This window comes from Orcinus orca, chromosome 5 (genome assembly GCF_937001465.1).
Source record: "Orcinus orca chromosome 5, mOrcOrc1.1, whole genome shotgun sequence".
NCBI classification, from domain to species: domain Eukaryota; kingdom Metazoa; phylum Chordata; class Mammalia; order Artiodactyla; family Delphinidae; genus Orcinus; species Orcinus orca.
The window spans coordinates 3,148,694-3,162,408 of record NC_064563.1 but is presented as its reverse complement, the minus strand read 5'-3'; the positions used below and the strand labels follow the sequence as shown (position 1 = coordinate 3,162,408).

Sequence of the window (13,715 nt, the reverse complement as noted above, 5' to 3'; positions counted from 1 at the left end):
GCCCCTGCTTCACTCTCATGCTTTCACTGTTGCTTTGTCCCACACCTCACATCCAGCATTGGCCACATTGAACTACTACTAGCAGTTTGTGGAAGATATCAGGTGTCCAGGCCTTTGTTCTACTCTGTCAGGATGCCCTTTCCCACCAAATTTACTAGACAAACATGTACTAATTTTCAAGATGCAGTTCAAAGGTCAACTTTTTTGAAGGCTTTCCTGACTTTGGAAGGTAGTATTGACCCAGTTGTCTCCTTTGTATGATTATAATTCTGTCATATTCTTCTATTCCAGCACCTGTTTCAGTGGTTTGCACATATTTGTCTCCATGGCTGTTTCCTTAGACTATGAACTTCCTGAAAGCAAGAACCATACCCTATTCATTTTCATATGCCAGCTTCTAGCACAGCTTAGGAAGAAAATGAATGTTGAACAAAAGAAAGTACAAGCAAAGATACAGAGATGAAAAAAGACAAGCTGAAGTCAACCTAGAGATGATAAGATCACTTTTGCTGGGTGTTGGGCTGTACCCTACAGGCCTGCAAGCCCTGGGCTTACCCAGCTTCAAGACAAAAGAAAGAGCCCAGAGTCAGTGACAGAGACACCAGTGGTTTAGTGGATGGGGGGATCTTACATGTCTGAAGCAAGGTCGTGGAGTGACACCCCACCGTCTGCAGCAGACGGTGGGCAGGACATGGCAGCAGTCTTTGCTCCAGGGGGAGGGGGAGGTTACCAGTTATAGGGGAATTGATGTCAGGTTGGCTCATCGGTTACCAACAGTGAGGCACGCCCCTCACTTCTTCTTTGATGAACTCTCACATTACAGAGGTTCTGATCTAAAGATTAGTCACCAGCTGGGGCTGGGGGCAAGTCTGTAGGAAGGTCAGTGGCGTGAGTAGGGTGTAGGTGAAGCAGGCACTCGTCAGGCAGAGGATGTACAGAGTGCAAGAGAACAGCCATCTTGGGTGGAAATCTATTTTAATAGAGAATGGGAACTATATCTGGAAAGATAGTTTTGAATCACATTACAAAAAATTTAAGTAAACATATGTCTGAACAAGAGGCTATGGCAAGTGGAGCCTTTTTGAAGATTTTGGTACATTAGCTAAAACACCATGGTATTTTAACAAGGAATATGGTACTAAATCATACAGTATAGCTATTAGAATATCATAAAATCTCTCACCCCTTTCCAGACCAAAGGAAAGATCAGAGGTAGAAATAAAAATGAAAAGACTTTTGGTGGCTTTACTTTCCTACAATTTTTTTTTCCGTTTTTTGGCCACACTGCACAGCTTGCAGGATCTTAGTTCCCCAACCAGTGGAAGTGGGGCGTCCTAACCACTGGTCCGCCAGAGAATTCCCTCTACAATATTTTAATTGACTTGTCACTTCTTATCCAAGATAATTTTGTGATGTTACAAAAGAAAAAAGAACAGCATGTTAAAACTGTGTTTCATATGAGTTTGGCTTCAAAAAATATTTTAGAACTTTTTGCACTATGATTTTAAAATATTATATAGCCATGAAGAGAGGAGAGAGCAAGTTTGGGTACCTCTCACTCCTTAACTTTTAGTTGTATTTTATAACCACGTTTGTTTTAATTTCTCTTAAAGTAACTCTATCGTCACTGAAAGAAGGTCATCCTAAGAAGTGACTGAATAGGCCTTGGATCAAGGATGACTCAAGGTCATACTAGGGAACTACTTTAGAAAAAGTCTATTTCCAGACACATTTAAATCCAGTACTAACTAGGAAAAGCTAAGCTTCTCCCAAATTCTTCCCTAGAGCTGGGAAAGAAGACAAAGCACTCTACTTGGAAGCCATCAAGAGGCACACTGTCCAGAAAGAAACAAATACGCTGAGAGGTTCAGATGCAGGTTATATGGTCAATCCTTTATCTACAGAAGAAAGGACACAAAACACACCTGGGTCAGCACGTGAGCAACAGATGGTCATCTAAACAAATACTACCTTGCTGATTTCTTGCTTTTTTATATTTTCATGTTATTTTTCCCTTGATAGATTCACAGTGAGCTCTGAGCAAATAAAAGTTATTGGATTTTTCGAACACTTAGAAATAAATGTCTCCATTCTTCTCTATTCTATTCTTGTCTCCATTCTTAGACACTGGCTGTGATATTTTGAGCACTGCCCAAGAGCTGAAAATAAGTTTCAAAAAGTAAAAGTAACTTTATTATTACAAAAGCATTGTTTGTATACTATAGAGAAGATGATAAATAAAGCTAAGCAAAAATAAGGGGGAAAGGGAATCCCCTGGCGGTCCAGTGTTTAGGACTCCGGGCTTCCACTGCATGGGGGCCTGGGTTCCATCCCTCGTCGGGGAACTAAGATCCTGCACACCACAAGAAGTGGGCAAAAAAATTTAAAAATTAAAAAATAAAATAAGGGAAAAACACCGCAATCATTATACTTGCTTGCAGACCAGACCCCGCCCCCAAGAAAACCCTTTAAAAAAAAAGGAAAAATACAAGTTACTACTTGGATCTTCTAAGAAATTATCAACATCTTTCCACATTAATAAATATTCACTTATAAAATTATTTTAAATGTTTGCACATTACTTAGATGTACCACAAAATAGACAACTGCGGTGAGTCCTACTTTGCTATTATAAACAACTCTGGGCGATACAGATATCACTGTAACGATACGGTAACTTCTTTAATTCTTCCCTAGCATTCCGGGCGAATATGACGGAGTCCCTCTTCCCACAACAGGCGAATATCTGGGATTATTAGCAAAAGAAAAAAAAAGAGATCCCTTTTTGATACGCAAAAATGCTATCTCCCCTCGTTACGTGCTCGTTCCCAAGTTATGCTGGATTCGGTGAGGTGGCGCCCGGACACTCCCCTCACCGTCTGACCTCCGCCAAGGTGACGCGGGGGAAGGGCGCCCGGCCCAGAGGGCGCGCACGCCGGGCGTGCGCGTGCGCGCCTATGCGGACGTGTGTGTGCGCGGACGTACGCGGACGTGCTGTGCGCGTGCGCACGCCCGCATCGCGCGTGGGACTGCGGCTGCGCTGGCCGCCGGAGGCCGGGTGCAGGTAGTGAGTGCTCGCTCCTCTTCTCCTTCCGCCCTCCAGCTCCGAGTCGGATCGGCGCTGCGTGGGGAGAGGGGTGTGGAGGACCCGGGTCAGGTGTCTCTTCCTCTCGCCACGCTTTCCTCGGGTTTCTGGGTTGGTGCGGGGAGTTGGCCACACCCCCTTCCCTTCCCCCCCACCCCACCCTTGACCTTCGCGGTCCCCGAAACCCTGATCAAAAAAGTTCTCTCACCGCCACCCCAAATAATAGGCCCTGAAGTGTGTTTTGTGCCTTTTGTAATAAGGCCTCGGTAATCCTGAAAAAGGATGCTTTTTGCAGCCTATATCCGGCCAGGAGTGCGTGTATATTTTTCATTGTGAAGTTCTGTTGTGAATCGAATGAGTCGTCTTTTCAGCTCTTTATCTTGGAATGTCCGAGGGTACTGAGAGTCTAAAAAGGGTTGAGTCCAGACAGGTGGTTTGATAAGTAAAAGTGATGTAACATTATTTTCCCTGCGCTCCTTAACAGCTCATACCAAGCATCCGAGAAAAACCACCTTGGATGTTGCTTCTTAGGCCTTTAAGGTATTTCAACAACAGTCAGTACCTGCTGGGCGTGTCGTGGTCCGCTACAGAACGTCTCTGACCCTCCGAGTCTCAACCATGCTGTCAAACGGCTTGCAAAGTTGCCTAAAATTTACAAGCGCTCATCTAATACACACAAGGTCGTGCCAGCGATTGATAAGTGAAAGGAGGTTTTTCGGAACTGTGCCAACACCCAGATTGCGTAGGCGGGTTGTCGTTACAGGCATTGGCTTAGTGACTCCTCTGGGTGTTGGCACTCAGCTGGTGTGGGATCGTCTTATCCAGGGAGAGAGTGGAATCGTTTCACTGGTCGGTGAAGAGTATAAGAGTGTCCCTTGCAGCGTTGCAGCTTATGTGCCAAGAGGTTGTAATGAAGGTCAATTCAATGCACAAAACTTTGTGCCCAAATCAGATATCAAGTCCATGTCTTCTCCCACCGTTATGGCCATTGGGGCTGCTGAGTTAGCCTTGAAAGATTCCGGCTGGCATCCTCAGTCAGAAGCTGACCAAGCGGCTACTGGTGTTGCAATTGGCATGGGAATGGTTCCCCTTGAAGAGATTTCTGAAACCGCGTTGATGTTTCAGACGAAAGGTTACAGTAAAGTCAGCCCATTCTTTGTCCCTAAGATTCTGATCAGTATGGCCGCAGGCCAGGTCAGCATTCGCTATAAACTCAAGGGCCCCAATCATGCAGTGTCCACAGCCTGTACCACGGGAGCTCATGCTGTGGGAGACTCTCTGAGGTTCATAGCCCACGGCGATGCTGATGTGATGGTGACCGGAGGTGCCGACTCTTGCATCAGCCCTTTGTCGCTGGCTGCGTTTTCCAGAGCCCGGGCTTTGAGCACAAACTCTGATCCGAAGTCGGCATGTCGGCCATTCCATCCCAAGAGAGATGGTTTTGTGATGGGAGAAGGTGCAGCTGTGCTGGTGCTAGAAGAACACGAACATGCTGTTCAAAGAGGGGCTCGGATCTATGCAGAGATTTTGGGCTACGGACTCTCAGGTGATGCCAGTCACATAACCGCCCCTGATCCTGGAGGAGAAGGTGCCTTAAGGTAAAGACTGGTTGTTTGTTCACATTTCTTCAGGTAAGACTCTTTATTGGAGTCTCAGCTTAGGGGAACTGTAGTATCTGGCCTTGGTGTACTGTATCTCTGTTGTGTTCCCATTTTAGACTAACTAGTGTTTTTGAATTCTTTGCTTTACCACGTTTGAAATATTTGAAAACATGTGAATATCCTTACAAAATCTGGAGTTTTAGCGAAGGCCAGTAACGTTGTGAAGAAGGCCGTGTGTGACTTTGCCACATTTTCATCCCTTCAGTTGTGCTTAACAGCCGTCAGGGTCAGCAGGCTCCCTTCTGCAGCCCTCCATCAGACCTGGACAGTACAGTTAGCGCTTTGTCCTGCGTGTACCTGGTCTCTGTTCCATTTCAGCAGGGTTCTGCTGCGACTTCTCATCACCCAGGGATCTTATTAAAATGCAGATTCTGACTCCATAGGTCTAGGGTGGTGCTCGAGATGCTGCGTTTCTAACCAGCTCCTAGGTGGTGCTGATGCTGCTGGTCTGAGGACCGCACTTGGAAAAGCAAGGTGCTTTTATTGTGAAAGAGGTAGTGAGTTAAGTTAAAAACCCCACAAAACAAAAGACCCCTCTGACACTAACATTATGTGTCAGTATGTTTGTTCATAGGTTAGCCTGCTTAGATCATGTTACGTTTTAACCAGTTAAATTAACTGGGGGTTGGCAAGCCTTTTCTGTAAAGGAACAAATAATATTTTTGGCTTTGTGGGCCAAAAATATTATCCCAGCTACGAGGGTCTCTATCACAGCTACTCAGACTCTGCTTTGTAACTGAGAGTAGCCATGGACAGTACAAAAATGAATGGGTGTGTTCCGATGAAAGTACAGTTGACCCTTGAACAACACGGGTTTGAACTACCCGGTTCCACTTACACGCGGGTCTTTTTCGCTAAGTACATACTACAGTGCTACAGGGTCCGCGGTTGGTTGAATCTGCGGATGTGGAATTGGGGGAATGGATGGCCAACGGTAAAGTTATAGGGGCATTTTCCACTGTGTGACGGGTCAGCACCCCTAACCCTCAGTTTGTTCAGGGGCCAACTGTGTTTACAAAAGCAGCATCTGGCCAGGGTCATAGTTCACCGACCCCTGAATTATATTTCTGAGTTTTAGTGAGTAGTTGCTAGTGCTGGAAATGTCAAGCCTAGTAGTCAGCTAGATGAGGAAATAGTTATGTTTAGGTGAAACCTTCCAGCACGCTTCAGATTATACTCTGAGCTGCCTCTTAAGGAAATGTATGCAGCCCAGAGATCAACAACTAAAAAAAAGGGTGTTAACATCCATGAGATTTTCAGAGGTTTTCCCAGAGAAGTGTTTTATTTTTGGATTTGTTTCTCTTGGGGTTTGGCTTTGTATTTCTTCATTTATTTAGAATTCTCATATCCTGAATAGACAATTTTTGAAAGGGTGTTTGAGCCTTAAAGTAATAGAACAGACATTTTTTAGATTATTGGGACGTATTCCAAGTTTTACATTTAACTGTGAAAGAAAACATTAAAGTATAGTTATAAATTTTTTTCTCCACGTTTTAACTCCACAACACACCCCACTGATAAGAAATTCCTAGAAGAGAAATTATTCTAGGCCTGAGTCTATGTGGCTTTTTCCTCAAGGAAGAAAGGACAATTCAAATAAAATGGAAATACATTTTATTAGAGATTGTAAAATCCATAGGTTTGTATGTTTATGTCATGGTGATGAATCAGTCCAGGGTACTGGGGGTGCCTTGTTATTCCCATGCAGACAGCATTCCAACTCACACGGTAATCCAAGATGCTGTTCTGTCATTAGAGCATAAAGGGTTCTTTTCATCCAATGCACTTGGATATTTCTTTTTCGTAAGCCATACAGACAATGAATACCTTGCTAAAATTAGATGTCGTTCCGATAAGTTCAGTTGCTTTTCTCATTTTATTAGATGTATGGCTGCTGCTCTAAAAGATGCAGGTGTACAGCCTGAAGAGATATCCTACATCAACGCACATGCTACTTCCACACCGTTGGGAGATGCTGCTGAAAACAAAGCCATCAAACATCTTTTCAAAGAGCACGCCCACGCCCTTGCCGTTTCCTCCACCAAGGCAGCCACGGGACACCTGCTGGGGGCTGCCGGGGCCGCTGAGGCAGCTTTTACCTCCCTGGCTTGTTATCATCGAAAACTGCCACCTACTTTAAACCTGGACTGTACAGAACCAGAATTTGATCTCAATTATGTTCCACTCAAGGCACAGGAATGGAAAACTGAGAAGAGATGTATTGGACTCACCAATTCCTTTGGTTTTGGTGGTACAAATGCAACACTTTGTATTGCTGGCATGTAGGACAAGTCATCTGTCATTAAATATTGATTTTTTTACCTGTTTTAAACTGCATTAAGTTGAGAAATAATATGTTTATGTAAATGCATGTTTTTATATATCAGTATCCAGATACGCGTTATCTTTGTCAGGGTTTCTCAGCCTTGGCACTGCTGACGTTTTGTGCAAGGTAATTCTTCGTTGGGGAGAGGGGAGCTGTCGTATACATCGTGGAATGCTTTACAGCATCCTAGTCTCTACCTGCTAGATTCTGGTAGTACCTACTTCCCCAGTGGTGACAACTAAAAATGTCTCTAGACATTTCCCCCTATTTCTCGGGGAGGGGGCACAAAAGTGAGAAGGGAACAGCCTTCCCCATGTGTTAATGGGCTGCTCGTATTAGCTTTGCTGCAGCACTTTATCCCCTATATACGTAAGTCTCCAGTCATGTTCATTCAGTGGTAATCAGTCTTAATTCTCGTGGGCGTATGGTTTGTTCCGTTGAAATTTATTGGGTGCCAGCTGTGGACCTGGTTTTGTACTGGCCACCAGCAATAAAGTGATATGTCAGGACAGGCTTCCTAAGGGTGAAAAGGTCTCAGTCAGGTTACAGGGGAAGGAAGGAAGAGTAGTCCAGCCAGGACGCATAGTGTGGAACGGCTAGGAAATTTAGAGAAAACCTCAGGACCAAATGTAAATATTTCCATACTTACAGCCTGAGATGGGAGTAGGAGATAAAACCAGAAGACCTGGAGGAAATCAGGTCACAAAGAACCTTATAAGTTCTGTTAAGGCAGTGAGAGTAATGGAAGCCATCTAAGGTTTGGTGTGTTAACGATGGTTTTGTAACGTGTCAAGTTGGCTAGGCTGAGCCGCATTTCCCAGAATTCGCTCTACCGTATGTTTTTTGGTTAGGGCTGGCCACGAGAGAGTGTTGTAGGAGATATGCAGTGTGACGTGAAGCAGCAACCATTTTGTAGCTCACGTGTGTTGTGGCTTTGCTGGCTGACTTCTTGAGGTGAGGCAGTGGCTGAGCCTGTAACTGCTCCACCCGCCCCTGGATCCTCCCTCAATTTCCCTGACTCCTGGGCCACATGCGTTTAGCTTCACGAATGGCCCAGCTTCCACCCCATGACGCCAAGGTCAGAGGAAGTAAGAACTGACAGGGTGAGGTTCATTCTTGTGGCTGTGCGTTCCAGCTGGTTGTTGGAACTTGACATCCATCTTCCCTTCCCAGTCGCCTGCCCGGCGGACTTGAGTCTCCAGCAGCGGAAGAGAATAGGTGGACCTAACAGCCCTACAGAGACCGTTTAGCCGGTTCTTGTAACTGTGTAGGTCAGATCCCTGTAATAAGTATCTACATCTGTATCTCTCTTAGCGGTTCTCTCTCTGATTGAACCCTGACCGATACATGTGAAGAATGGGAGTTGTTGGGAGTAACATAATCACATTTCCTTTTAGAAACATGACTCCGGCTGCAGAGCAAAGAACAGATTGGAGGGAAGCTGGATTCCTATAAGGGAATCCAATCAGAAGGGGAGAGCAAAATCCAGGTAAGAAAAGGTGGTGGCCTGGATGGAGCAGGATATTTTGACCCAAGGTTATTTTAAAGTTGAAAATCACGTTCATTTTTTTTAGTCAGTTTTACTAAGGCATAATTTACATGCAGTAAATTGCATCCATTTCAAGTGTATGGTTAAATGAGTTTTAATAAAGGTGTTACACACACTCGAGGAACTACTACCTCAATCAGAATATAGAGCATTTCCATCTCTGCAGAAATTTCCTTGTGCCCCTTTGCAGCCAATCTCCCCAGCTGCAGAAGAACTTTCTGTCACTATAGATAAGATTTGCCTTTTCTAGAGTTTTATATAAGTGGAGTCATACAGAATACCCCTTGGTTCCTGGCTTCTTTCTCTCAATTTTTTTGAGATTTATCCATGTTATTGAGTGTATCAGTAACTCTTTCCTCTTTTATTACTGATTTTTAAAAATTCTTTAATAGATACAGATACTTTTGGCTTTTAATCTTTCCCTAATCCCTACTCAGCTTATTTTATAGCATTTTACTTAATCTCACTGTTATTTTTTAGATGGATAGGTATTGCCTTTTGCACGGAAGACAAGGATTTAAAATTTTTTCTAAAACTGATAGCTTCTGAAGTGAAGAATCTCATCAGATCTTTAACCTTGGCCATTTTAAAGTCTTCTGTCATTTACAGACTTTTGTCATGCTCTGATGCTTTTGCAAAAGTGTTCCTGTAAGAGTGCTTCATCTTCAAGATTTGTGGAAGAATATAGCTTTCTGATAACTAAGATCATGCTACTAAACTGAGTAAGAATTTGCAGAACTCTAATGGAAAAACTGATGAGGATGACTATAATTTTTATGATTTTTTAAATTGGAAACATTGTTGATCCTTTTATGTTTTGTTTTCCCAGGTTTAAGAAAAACAATTTTCTTTTCTCTTAAGCTATCAGCAATTTGCTAACATATACCATTGTGAACAAAGAGGAAACATTCACCTTTTCCTCCCTACCTGACCCCTGCAGAATTCAGAAAGTCTTAGAATGAGCATTCTTAGTTTCATGGCAGTATAGTTATTTGCGTAAGTTCAACAAGAATCTGTTCATCTTGTAACAGGAATGAATTGCAGCAGCCAGGGGTTTGAACTCAGCATTTGGCTGGTGACCACTCATGAGCCTTGGCCGTTAACCCTTTGCCATGACAGTTGGGCTGATCTAAAGGGATTAACCCTGTGGTTGGAACAGTGGGGAGTCGGGAGGTGGATGTTCATGAATAAACCCTCGCTGGGGCAGGATGTGTGGAGAGACGTTTCGGTTCACCTGCAAGAGGCTGAGGCCGTCCTCACTGGCTTCCACCTCCCGGCTCATGAGGCGCTGACACCCCCTGGCCATCAGGAGGCTGATGCCCTAGCTTGGGTACCAGCCCTGGTAACTGACCCTTCAGTAGATTCATCAGTAGATGGGGTGCATAGGAAGGGCAGCCACCGTAGCACCAGGGTGGGATGGCGTATTGCCAAGACCCTGGATTGCCCTTGAAATACAGTGAGTTGGTTCATGCAGCAACAGCGTGTCCTGTGTGTTCTAAACGGTGTCCAGGGCAACTACCAGAGGAGTCTGGGACCACCCCCTAGAGTTCCCTGCCAGCGAGGGGTTGGCAAACCCTCAGAGTGAGGGTTCTAAATATGCCTTGGTTCCTGTGGACACTGCATCTGGCCTAACCCAAGCTTTCCCCTGCGGCTGCACGAACCAGGGGCTGCCACCCTTAGGTGATTAGAGAAGCTGAGTGCCCTGTAGTGATACCCTTGTCCAATAGTGATCGGAGATCCCATTTCAAGGGCCATGCTGTGCAAGACTAGGCAGAGGAACATGACGTTGAATAGAGGGTTCATCTCCCCTGTAACCTGCAAGCAGCAGATTAAATCACTAACAGGTCAAACCACCTTGGCTGGGTGGACTAAGCCACGGTCCCAGACTTTATACATTTGAGTGATCAACCAGTAGGGACTGTGGCCCCATGTGCCAGTCCGGGGCCCCCTGCCGAGACCCGCAACACCATAAAGTATGGAAGTGTCAGGGGGTGGCAGCGCCCTGACACCACGGATCAACGTGGTGTGCTGCTGAGAACACCCGGCCCCCTCAAGCCCGGGACGGGCGTCGTGTGCTGGAATTTGCAGTGGGACGTCCCACCAGGAGAGGAGAGTTGCTCCCTGCCCCTGCGGGAGGGCGTCTCCACCGGGACCCCGTTGTCCTGCTGCCAGCTGTGCCCAGATTGGAGCGTGCACCATTGAGAGAGGGGAACAGGGGGGGTCTGGGTCCTGCTTTGACATAGCCCACCTCCGGTCCATCCCTCACTCCTGACACTGCTGCCTTCCCGGTCAACATGTATGGCCAGCACAACTGGGTCAAGGTCCTAAAGCTGCCCACCTCCCTCTCCTGGAGGCCAGGCGGGCCCATTCTCTTTTCCACTGGTACCAACATGTGGCCGCCATCTTCGTTCCTCCATTGGCCTGGAGGTTATTCTAGCTCACACACAAGCCCTCACCACATTCACCCAGCAAGCCTTAAATGATAGCTGGCAAAGCCTGCCCCTACCGGACCCTGAACTGTCTCTAGTGAGAAAAGCCGTCCTCCAGAATAAAATGGCCTCGGTCGGACATTACCACTGCCTCACAAGGAGGCCCCTGTGTGTTATCCAGACAGAGTGCTGTGTGTTCACACCTGATGGTCTGTTAACGTGTCTTCTTTATTAAAGCACATGGGGACTCAAGCGAGCACCCTGAGTGATCCACTGTCCCCAGCCTGGGACATTTAGTGAATCAGTGGTTTGGATCATGGGGCTCTTGGTGGGAAAGTTTGCTACTTATTTTGGGAGTCATTATGTTGATCTGTGTTTTCTCTTGCCTGTGCCTGTGTTGCTACAGTGTAGCCAGACAGCTACCAAACAGGCCATCTCGATGCTAGTGAAACTGCTCGCGGACCTCTCAGAGCCATTGTGGAGGGGCTGGGGGGGCGTGAGAGACTGTAGGAGTCAAGGAACCAGGAGGGCTGGAGTGTGCGGGGAGGTCATTGAGAGGATGCGACCGCTGGTTGACCCTGGAGCTGGCCCCGGGCAATAGGAGGCTTCACAACCCCTCCCCTGTCCTTGAAACGTACCTTCTGCCCCCCATTCCCACAGTGGGAGTTGTTTGCAAGGACGCAGCCTTGAGAGAGCGGTGTGGTGTTGAGACCATCTGGACTGAACACATGACTGAACCCAGTGAAGTTCTCTGTATAAGCTTTAAGATTTGGTGGGTGGAGAGGTCTCCTCCTCTTCTGGCGCCCAAGACGAGCCTCCTGTGTAAGTTCCCTTGCTTACTACACCTGCCACCTACCTGCCTCTTTCTTTGGTCCCTCCTTGTCTTCCGTTTGTGGGGGCCACGTTCAGATTTCTCCCGGGAAGCTCCTGAGTTTTTGAGCCAACACTCAGAAGTTGTGTTGAAGGGAATCCACGCCTGTGGACCTGCAGACAGTGGTGCCGGCTGAGGCTCGATGGCAGAAAGGGCAAACCCACACCTGAAGTTGGAACCTACGCCTGCGAGGGTGAACCGCAGGTCCTCCTTTTGGAGCGTGGTTGGACGTGCAGCGGCAGCCGTACCTGGATTGTATTAAGGAAGCAGAGGCAGCGGTAGCTAGATCCATCTTGCTAAGTAGGGGTCCGCAGCGTTGGGCCCACATGTGGCCTTCATCCCTGCCGCTGTGGCTTCTTTCACAAGCCTTCTGTGTAAGTTCTGGGTGGCCAGTGACAAAGGCTGATAGTGTCAACGGACAGATTCGTTTTGTCTGCGTGGTCGTTCAGTGCCTCTACCCCGTGAGTGTTTTCTGGTGGGTGTGAATGTGTGATACGAAAATCTGTACTCTCCATGGAGTGTCTGGGTGTCCGTCTGCGTGCCTCTGCTCCAGACCGTCTCCTCTCTGGTCTTCCAGAGATGTTTTCTTTCCAGACCCCTGCCTGAAGGCCAGACCTTTGGCCACTGTCCAGAAATACTGATGTATTCTCACTTCTTGGGCAGTTTCTCCTGTACAAAGTGGATGACCAGATGCCTTGCTTGCAGCTCCGCCCATCGGGAAGATTTCCCCTCACCAGTGTCTTTCAAGTGAACTTGTTGAAAGGTAAACTGAGGCACAGTAAACATTTTAAGAGTTGATTTGAACGTTTTTTGATTCGAATGGGCCAAACCGTGAGTGTTTAGGTGACGTCACCAGCAGGAGCTCAGGGACCGACTTGTAGAGAAAAGGAAGCAAAGCGAAGCGAGGACATATCGATTGGCTACAGCTTAAAGCCTAGTTGGCTGTTGGTGATTTGTTGTCCTTAGTTTCAATTTAATAACCTTGAGGCATTTCGGGCTTAGGTGTTGGTTTGGTGACTTAGGCTGCCAGGACATGGGGGCCACCTCAGTCTAACAGCCTCCTGTTTGATTAATTTAACACCCTGAATATGACTTTCATGCAGCTGCCACCTGTTTTCAACTTGAACTACTGCAAGGGATATTTAGGAGACAGAAGCAGAGGATTTGGTAAATGATTCCCCTTGTCTTCCTTCCCAGATTCTTTGCTTCTCTCATAATCCTCTGTATTTTCTATCCCCTGCTAAAATATAAATTCCACCAGAGTAGGGATTTTTTCTTTTTGGCCATGTGCCATGGCTTGTGGGATCTTAGTTCCCCAACCAGGTGTTGAACCCAGGCCCCAGCTGTGAAAGCACTGAGTCCTAACCACTGGACCACCAGAAAGTCCCCAGAGTAGAGATTTCTGCTGCTTATTTCTCTGCTACAGTTCCTGGCACCTAGAACAGTACCTGCACAAAGTGTGTCCCCAATAAACGTTTGTTGGATGAACAGATGAGCGGATCTCAGAAAATTGCTCCACCGACCACAAGGCTAGTGGGAGGCAACTTGATTCCTGCCCTCCCCACTTTCCCCCATCTCCTTCTTCCAAAACTCCACCAGATTGTATCCCCAAAATAGCCCCCGCACAGCGCTGCCCTCCACCTCCACTGCTGCTGTCCATCTCCCCGAGTTCCCGCAAGAGCCAACTGTTTGCTCTTCCTCTGCCCACTTTCCATGGCCTTCCGAGCACCATTCATTTTGTCAGGGAACCGCTGACTGAAACCACCCGCCTGGGCTGGGCATGATGATGACCAC

General features: G+C 46.7%; 1 protein-coding gene across 4 annotated transcripts; it reads left to right on the top strand.

Moving 5' to 3' along the window:
- The first annotated feature begins 2,940 nt into the window (after positions 1–2,940).
- OXSM (3-oxoacyl-ACP synthase, mitochondrial) lies at positions 2,941–7,083 on the top strand. 4 transcript variants are annotated; one of them, XM_033431953.2, is made up of 3 exons: positions 2,941–3,064; positions 3,570–4,683; positions 6,630–7,083. In XM_033431953.2, exons 2-3 carry the CDS (start codon positions 3,704–3,706, stop codon positions 7,030–7,032), a joined length of 1,383 nt encoding a protein of 460 aa, XP_033287844.1. In that variant the 5' UTR covers positions 2,941–3,064; positions 3,570–3,703; the 3' UTR covers positions 7,033–7,083. The 4 variants fall into 4 exon arrangements, with proteins under 4 accessions (XP_033287844.1, XP_004271948.1, XP_049566085.1 ...); XM_049710128.1 differs by lacking the exon at positions 2,941–3,064 and adding an exon at positions 3,132–3,152; XM_049710129.1 differs by lacking the exon at positions 2,941–3,064 and adding an exon at positions 3,140–3,157.
- The last annotated feature ends 6,632 nt before the right edge of the window (positions 7,084–13,715 follow it).

What these genes read in the sequence shown, in the direction of transcription:
- OXSM (XM_033431953.2), top strand. Translation starts at nt 3,704, where the DNA reads ATGCTGTCAAACGGCTTGCAAAGTTGCCTAAAATTTACAAGCGCTCAT. An exon ending in GGAGGAGAAGGTGCCTTAAG is followed by an intron (nt 4,684 to 6,629) that starts GTAAAGACTGGT and finishes TCATTTTATTAG; the next exon opens with ATGTATGGCTGCTGCTCTAA.